Raw genomic sequence first — 9,180 nt, forward strand, 5'->3', positions numbered from 1 at the left:
TTTTTTTTTTTTTTTTTTTTTTTTTTTGTTAAGCAGCACAGAGAGCTAGCTGATTTAAATAAAACGCCTTCGTGGGAACAGGACAAGGCACACGCTGACCTCCAAACCCTTGGAGATGTTGAGGAGAACAAGGCACACACAGCAGCACAGGAGCCTAGAATGAAAAGCACACGATGGGAAGAACCGGATGGCAGACGTCATGTCGGATCTGAAACCAGCCGAGTGCTATGCCACTGTGAAAGGCCCAGGAGACGGGACCAGCCCACCCCTGTCCCACTTAGGTTCTGGGCCTGGCTGGCAGGAGGCAGAGGCAGAGGGTGTGTGTGTGTGTGTGTGTGTGTGTGTGTCTCCAGGGAAAGTGAGCAACCTGGAAGGAAAGGTGCTGGCATCGGAAGGCAGCAGTGCCTCACAGGGAACCCCACAAACAACAAGCCCCGGGACACACAGCACCCCGACCCTGAGCCCCAGCCCCAGCCTAGCCCCACCAGGAGCAAATGGGGCTGAGCAGAAGCAGCCTAGGGAGAAGCCTGCTCTGTGAGAGCCAGCGCTAGCCACACCTGGTAGGGATCAACATGAAGGACAGAAGCAAGCAAACAAAAACAATTCTTTATACACAAAACAAAACATAAAAAAGAAACTACTGCATTCAGGAAAAAGAATAGGATGCTATTTAGAAACAACACAAGAAGCAGAGAAAGAGCTCTTGGAAATTAAAGCTACAATGTAAAGCGAAGATGCAAAATAAACTGTACACAAGGTTTAGAATGAGAGTGTAAAGTTGAGGGAAACCCCTGGAAAGCAGGAATTGAGTGTGGTGGCTGTGGTTGACTGTGGCAACCTGAGAAGTTGGTTAGGAGAAGCTGAACTAACTCGCCTCCGCAATTCCAGGCCTGGGGTCTGCAGGACCCAACCTGGTGGCCAGCCAGTCGCCTGGATTGTGTAGAGGGGAAATGAGGAAGGGCACGGGCTGCTTCTGCTCCTAGAGGAGCTGTCTTTGCCTTGGACGTCATCTCCTGGCTTCTGGTGCTCAGCTTCCATCGCAGACCCATAGGCCTCCTGATGCGGACTTACACAGGACACTGCAGGGAGCTCCCGGCCTTCGACTGGATCTTTCGGCCTCCAGGGTGCAGACGGACCCTCTGTATTCTTCCTCACCTGACTATGATGGCCACTGTAAGCCAACCTTGTACATTCATATGTAGTTGTGTATCTTGTATTGTATCTGTTTCTTTAGTAAATTCCAATGGATACAATGAGGCCCTCAGCAAACAGAAAAGAGAACAAAATCTAAAAACTGATCCAAGTGGGACAGCAATCAATCCTTCCAGCACAGCACAGAAACAGGGAAAACACTGACAGGAAATTATCCAAAAAACCCATGCAGATGTTAGAGATGAAGGACACACTTCCAGACTGGAAGGGCCTACCAGAAAACCAGCAAGAGATGGGCCAGGGATTTAGCTCAGTGGTTCCACAGCCTGCCCTGCAAGCTCAAGGACCCAAGTTTGATCCCTGGTACCAAAAAAGAAAAACAAACAAACAAACAAACAAAAAAAACAGCATGACGAAAGTATTGGACAAAGAAGACTCTAAAAGTGACAAGAGAGAAAATCCAGGTTTCCCATGAGAGATAGTAATGTCACTGAGTTTCTCCACAGGAGGAGGGATCGGCAGACAGTGAGAGGCAATGACCTAGGACTGAGTGAGACTCCCAGGAAGAGGTGACCCAGAGGATGGGTGACTAACCCTGAAGAGATTTCCAGAGAAACGGTCTGCGTGATGCGCTGTCCCTGAGAGAATTCTAGAGGAGTGATGACCCGACCAAGGAAACGGGAAGCAATGACCTCACACTGAGGAGATTTCTGGAGAGGCAATGATACAGTCCTGGAAACTTACAGAGGAGTTATGAAGTACTGGGAAATTTTTAAAGAAACAATGACCTAGCTGGGCAAGAAGGCATACGCACTTGGGAAGCTGAGGCAGGAGGATTGGCAGAGTCTGAGGCCAGTCTAGGCTACACAGTGAGCTCAAGGCCAGCCTGAACTAACTACATAGTGAGACTCTGTCTTAAAAAAAATCAAAAAGCAAGAAACAACGAGGAGAAGACTTTAGGAGGAGCGATGATCCAACCCAGAGGTAGACTTCCATAGGGCAATGACTTAACTGAGGAGACTTCTGGAGAAGCAATAATCTGGGAAGACACCGGCTGAGATGATAACCTAACTCCGAGGAGGCTTCTAGAGAATAGATGACCTGACCCTTAGGGAAACTTATTTATTTACTTTTTTGAGACAGGGTCTTGCTATGCAGTCCAGGCTGGCCTCAAACTCACAGAGGCTTTCCTGCCATAGCTTCTCAGGTGAGGGGATTACAGGTGTGCAAAACACCCAGTTTAGGAAGATGTGTCTCCCTCCCTCCCTCCCTCCCTCCCTTCCTCTCTCTGACTAGGTCTTGCTGTGCAGCTCAGACTGACTTGAACTTACTATGTAGTCCAGGATAGCCTCAAACTTGCAGCAATCCTCTTGCCTCAGCCTCCCCAGTGCTAGAATTAAAGTATGCACAACACTCAGCTTAGGGAAACTTTAGAAGAAATGACATAACCCCAAAGAAACTTCCAGAAGAGGGATGACCTGACTATGAAGGAGACTTCCACAAGAGCAATAACCTAACAGTGCAATGCATAAGCTGCCCTGGGAAAACCACCTTCATGATCATGGTATCTTCCCTACCAGGTAAGCACAGTACAAGCCGAGACTTCTGGAGAAGCAATGACCTCCCTGAGAAGATGCCTGCAAGACCACTGACCTGACCCCAACGATACTGCTAGGACACCAATGACCTAATCTCAACTAGACTTCCAGAAGACCAATGGCCTAACTGACGAGACTTCCAGGGAAGCAATTACCTAGACCGGAGACTTCTGGAGAAGTGGAGAACTAAATAAGAAGATACCTGATGAGACAAAGACCTAATCATGAGGAGACTTCTGGAGGTGTGATGACCTCACTGAGAATTTCAGAGGGCAATGACCTAAACCTGAAGAAATTCTGGAAGAGCTATAATCTGCCTATGGGAAGACAGGAGGATTTACGACGTAACCTGAGGGAACTTCTACAGAAGTGATGACCCCATCCTGAGGAGATTTCCAGGGGAATCATAACTTACTCTAGGGAGACCTCAGGAGGAGGAATGAACTATCTCTGGGGAGACTTTTGGAGGAGTGACAGCCGACCCCGGGGAGATGTCAGAAGAAGCAATGCCTTTACCCTGAGGAGACTTTCAGAAGAAGAGTGATGACTTATTTAGAGGCTTTCAGTGGGATAATGACCTATCACAGAGAAGACTTCCAGAATAGCAAAATCTAACTCCAAGGAGACCTCTGGAGGGATGAAGACCTGAGGAGACTTGGAGAAGAATGATTATCCTAAGGAATCTGAGGAGGAATGACCAAACTGAGGAGAATTCGAGAGGACCAATGACCTAACACTGAGACTTGCAGAGAAAAAAAGCCCCATTCCAAAAGATACTTGTAGAAGAGTTTTAATTCTGAGGGCACTTCTGAAGGATCAATAATGAAATGAAAGAAGCCGGGCGTGGTGGCGCACGCCTGTAATCCCAGCACTCGGGAGGCTGACAGGAGGGGATACCAATGACCTAACACTGAGACTTGCAGAGAAAAAAAGCCCCATTCCAAAAGATACTTGTAGAAGAGTTTTAATTCTGAGGGCACTTCTGAAGGATCAATAATGAAATGAAAGAAGCCGGGCGTGGTGGCGCACGCCTGTAATCCCAGCACTCGGGAGGCTGAGGCAGGAGGATCACTGTGAGTTCGAGACCAGCCTGGGCTACATAGTGAGTCCCAGGTAAGTCTCAACTACATAGTGAAACCCTGTCTCAACCCCCCCGCCCAATGAATCAGAAGAGACATCTGGAAGATCCGTAAGCTTACCCTGCAAAAACTGCCAGAGAAGATACGTCGTAACTCTGTGAAGAAATAATGCGGAGAATAATGACCAACCCTAATGAGACTTTCTGGAGGAATGATGACCTAAGAAGACTTCCAGAGAAGTTATGACCTAACCCTGATTCCAGAGGAAGAATGACCTAACCTAGGAGTATATGGAAGTACATACGACTTAACCCTGAGGAGGGTTCTGGAGAAGTGAAAACCTATTTCTGAGGAGAATTTCAGGAGTAAAGACCTACTGCACAGAGTTCTGGAGGGACAATGACCTACCCTGAGGAAGACTTGTGGAGGAGTTATGACTCAACTCCAAAGAGAAGGAATGACCTAATCTAGGAGACATCTGGAGGCACAATGACCTAATCCAAGACTTCTAGAGTAGTAATTTACCTCACTGAATAGACTTCTGGAAGAGAAATAACTCCTGAGGGAGTTTTCCAGAGGCTGAAAGACCTAACTATGGAGACTTCTGGAGGACAGGTACTTCCAGAGGAGCAATGACTTAACTAAGATAACTTCTGAAAGAGATAAACGTGCTCTGATGAGCCTTTTGGTGGGACCATGAAGAGGCTTCTGGGGGAATCATGACCTAATCTGGAGGAAATTTCCAAAGGAGTGATGAACTATGCAGTAGGAATGAACTAATTCTGAGGAGACTTCTGGAGAAGTAATGACTTAAACCTGACAAGACTTCTGGAGGAGTGATAACCTAACCTAAAGGGAGATACTGAAGCATTCATGACCTAATTGAGGCGGCTTCTCGAGTAGTGATGATTTAACTCTGAAGAGACTTCTGGAGGAGAGATCACCTAACTGAGGAGACTTCCCGAAAAGCCACATATGATCTATCTCTGAGGAGCCTTCAAGAGACACAAAGTCCTACACTTCAGGAGACACCTGGTAGAACAATGACCTAATTCCAGGAGACATGTGGAGATGTGATGACCTAAGCAAAAGAGGATTTCTGGAAGTAATAACCTAAACCTGAGTACTGTATACTATTGAAGGAGTGACGGCCTAACTCTGAGAATTCAGGAGGAATGACCTAACCCTGTGGAGATTTCTAGAGGAGCAATGCCCTAACTTTGAGACTTCCAGGTGAGTGATGACCTAGCTGATATTTTTCCCTTTCCAATTTTTTATTAGTACATTTTTTTGCTTGTTACAAAGTAAATGAAGATTTTAATATGATTTATGAATTGTTTGATAAGAACTACTACAATCTTTGATAAAATATATTATTCTGATACTTTACCTTTTTCTTTACATTTCTTTTTTTTATGTTTTCAATTCATAATGATTACAATCCTCGTGGGGGGTTGGTACATGTACATAACATGGTATAATTATTTTTCAGCCCCTTCCTCCCTCCCCCTATTTCTTGGTTGATGATACTTTTGAGGGGACGATGTCCTATCCTGAGGACACGTTCAAAGAATAATGACCTAACCAACCCAAGGAGACTTCTGAAGAGCTCTCTGCAGTCCTACTGATGAAGTCAATAAGATGCTTTTGGACATTTACCCAATTGCACAAAATGTGAATTAAGCACGTGGTTTCAAAAGGGCTCCCTAATTTTACATACACAATATTTATGGAAGGTAATGGTTCATGCTCCATGGTACTGTACAATATGTGTTTGATACACATGTACAATCTTCAGTGGCTCCATGAATATGGCAAACTACACTTCAGGGACATAAAAGGAAACATATTTCCACCTTTCTCACACGACACCTGAGTCACTTCCTGTGTTATGTTGCTCTGGGCGTTTAAACCATTCAACCAAGTCATCTTGCATCTGTGAGGATCTCCATGGTGGAGAAAGATGTACATATTGTACCAAAATCCTATGAAGTTTGGCTGTGTCCCACCCATGTGCCAGCAGTTACATCTTCTTTCCAAGACCCTAGACTGGTGAAGGTCTATAGTTTACAAGGAGTCCTTACCTCTCATACCAAACACCACCGTTAAGTGTTCCCTACTGACCAAGTGCCAGATCAAAAGGGCAGAGACAATCAATTACACCATGCCAGATTATCACCTTAACTACAAAGACAGCTCATAATGAGGTCACACCATCACCTTCATTCTAAACGCAAGGCAACTGAGGCCCAGAAAGCATAAGCACAAATTAGTGAGTGAAATATGAATCCGAGCCTAGGAAGCATGCTCTGCCCTTCCCCTCTGCAGCTCCAGGGAGCCCAATCTGCTTCCCCTTAACACCTGAGCCTACTGCCGCCCACACCTCTCTCCAGTTTGAAAAGCAAACAGTTCTGTGCAGGAAGCACACTGCAGGAGCCCTCTCCCACCCACACCACCAGCAAGTTCTTCTTAACCCTTTCAGTTCCCTGTGGCTCACATGCTAGCCCTGCCTCTTCCCAGGCTCCACAGGTCTTACCGGACCTCAGCAACTGACTCCGATCTGCTGAGCACCCAGGTCCTGTGGTGGTGGCACCCACCCTTTATCCCTGCACCTGCTGGAGGGGAGCATGGATGGCATGGACATTGCCTGCAGCCTAGGGATTCCAGGGAAGCCGACCTGTGACTCCAAGCAGAGGCCGGCACTGAAGCCCAGGAAGAAAAGTCAAGAGCCATGACATGAAGCGGATACCAAGGAGGCCACACTGAGTGAGCCTCACCCGGCTGAGAGCAGAAGCTGCCCTCGCCTTCTGCCCCCAGGCTCCACACAGCCCGGAGACTCATGGGGGTAGAAAGGAAAAGCCAGGAAGGTGGTGGCACTACATCTTCATTCAAATGCATTGTCACCCTCTAGTTGGGTCCAGGATCGAGGGGTTCCAGGAGGTGGGGCAGCAGGCCCAGAGACCTTCAGAGAATCCAGCACCAATGGCTCACAGTCAGGGTTCACTGGGCACAAAGGACAAGGCTCAGTGAGACTGCTCTCTCCCAGAGAACAGACTTTCCTGCCCCTCCCAACCCTGGGGGCTGAAGCACTCAGGTTTGAGGGCCATGCAGAACAAACAGCTAACCCTAGCCTTCATCAGAAGGGAGGTGGCAAAGAAACCAAAGGGCTGCCCACCCCTCCTGGGGTTCCTCCCCAAGAGGGACTGGAATGTGGGGACATCTCCCCTCTCCCCAACCCCTGTGCTCCCCTTTGGGTGTCGGGGGCTCTCTGGCCACAGGGGAGAAAGTGCTGTCAGTAACAGCTGCCTAAGTCGTTTTACCACAACAGGCTCCTGTCTCCAAGCCATTCACAGCTGTGAGACAGCTCCAACTTCATAATGCTCAATTTTCCCACCTCACTGCATCTGCCAGTGTCCTCCGAGACAGCAGTTCCAGGTCTGAGGAGAGCACAGGGCCCCCGCTGCCTGCCTAGCTCTCCCTAGGCACACAGCCTCTAAGCAGAGTGCTACCTCTTACCCAGGCCCCCTTTGCCCCTGCACCTGGGCACAACCACACCAGGCTGGGCTGTCTGGCCTCGAACACTCCCTGGCTCTTGAACTCTGTCTTCCCATACTAGACCACCCAGCAGCTCTGGCCTGCTCCCATGGAACTGTCTCCCTGTCTCCCCCAGGTCCCCTTTCATTCTCCAGCCAAAGACACAAATAAAGAAGAGAACAACTCAAACAGTAAGGGAGATAGTTCTCACATTTATTGCAGCCAAGCAGCAAGGGGCACCACCCTAGGGGGTCCCTAGAATGCGCCATCTAGCCATACAGCCATGGCAACCACTGTACCCCAAGCAGCCAGCACTGTCAGGAGCACAGTGCTGGACTTTCAGGACACTGTGGTCCCTGGCCAAGACAGCAGGGCTGGTTCTGGGCCACTGGAATCTGGAGACATGGCGTCCCAGGCACAGGTTCCCTCTGCGCCCACAAAGCACAGGTCTCTTCTGCATCTTGTCCACGTGCACTGTTCAGTCAGTCACAGCAGCTAAGCCTCCCCAGGTCAGGCCAGCTGTCCCAACCTTCGTCTGGGGTCCCAGGATCTGCTCCACGTGGGCCATGTGTGGGACCACCCATGACTCCCTAAAGTTTGTGGGTCAACCTTCCTCTGCCTCCTGGTTGTCCTTCTCTGGAATCTCACCCCCACCAAGCTGGCCAGATTGCACTGTTGTGGGCTGAGTGGAAAACCAGCCATTTGCAAATGTGTTCAAATTAAACAAGGTCAGATGGATTAGTGTTCCCATAAGAGGGAGATCTGAACACAGAAACACACAGAGGAGACTGAAGCCGAGACTGGAGCGACCCAAGTGCAAACCAAAGAATGCAGAAGGCTGCTAAGAGAAAAGCATGAAACAGATCCCCATCAACCTCTTAGAGACCCCACAGGCACACTTCTGCCTGAAGACTTCTAGAAGCTTTTGTGGGGAGTGGGTGTGACATGCAAACTTCTGAATAAATTGTAGCTGGAGGTGGCTTCAGGAGCAGCGACTGTTCCCAGGAGACCCCTGGGACTGCTGCTGTGTGCCTCTAAACCTCGGGCCTGACCCTCCACCGGCTACAGGCTATGGTCACAGCTCACTGGGAGCCAGGTCTGGGCTCTACCCATCAACTGCAAGGCATCAGCTTTCCCGATGTGAAGAAAATCACCACACTTGCAAGCCTGTATTTCTGCTCTTCTCAAAGTTTCCCTTGCTCAGAGCTGGCTGAGATTCCACATTTGTTTAAAACTGTTACATTTCTAAGATAGCAACAACGAGGATGGCCTCAAAATAGGTACAGACAGTTCCCTCGACAGAGTGGCAGATCATCAGGGTAAAGTAAGAGTTGTGGTCATCAATGCGAAGCCCCTGGGGACCTGACAGGCTCAAGGGAACCCAGGAATATTACTGCAAGTGAGCCAGCTGAGAAAGAAACCAACGAAACTACAAAAGATGCCAGAAACGGTCACGGCTTAACATCGATCCCCCCCCCACGCTAATCTTCTAAAGACAAATAGTAGAAACTACAGTCTCGTGTGAAAACTTGGTGTTAAGGCGTCCCTACGTCCAGGTGAACGCAACCTTTAGCCGTGAAAACCTAAGAGAATGAGAGGAAGGCTGCAGGGCGACAGTGTCGTTTGTTTCAATTCAGCGGAGGCTGGCTGGGGCATCTCGATGGGAGTCAACCGACCGCGAGGCGGGAGGGACGCCCTGGCCGGCGGGTCCACTCTGCTGCGCTCCATGCAGGGCTGCGGGCCGCACTCAAGGACCGACGCGTCCCTTTGTGCCGGAGCGTCTGTAGCTCCCCGAGTAGCCGACTCATCGCGCACAC

The 9,180-nt window shown here is 49.1% G+C and overlaps 1 protein-coding gene and 1 pseudogene across 1 annotated transcript in view; both read right to left on the reverse strand.

Annotated features, from left to right (window-relative positions):
* Ss18l1 (SS18L1 subunit of BAF chromatin remodeling complex) overlaps nt 1-280 on the reverse strand; it is a 23,125-nt gene extending 22,845 nt beyond the window's left edge. Inside the window, exon 1 of the mRNA XM_010637670.3 lies at nt 100-280. Coding sequence (XP_010635972.1) covers nt 100-201 — 102 coding nt within the window. The 5' untranslated portion in view covers nt 202-280. The remainder of the gene's footprint in view (nt 1-99) is intronic.
* A 2,316-nt stretch (nt 281-2,596) lies between these two features.
* Nucleotides 2,597-2,740, reverse strand: LOC117287257 (annotated as a pseudogene).
* Between the last annotated feature and the right edge of the window lie 6,440 nt (nt 2,741-9,180).

This window comes from Fukomys damarensis, unplaced genomic scaffold (assembly GCF_012274545.1).
Source record: "Fukomys damarensis isolate Sample0158 unplaced genomic scaffold, DMR_v1.0_HiC HiC_scaffold_22, whole genome shotgun sequence".
In the NCBI taxonomy this organism is placed as follows: Eukaryota; Metazoa; Chordata; class Mammalia; order Rodentia; family Bathyergidae; genus Fukomys; species Fukomys damarensis.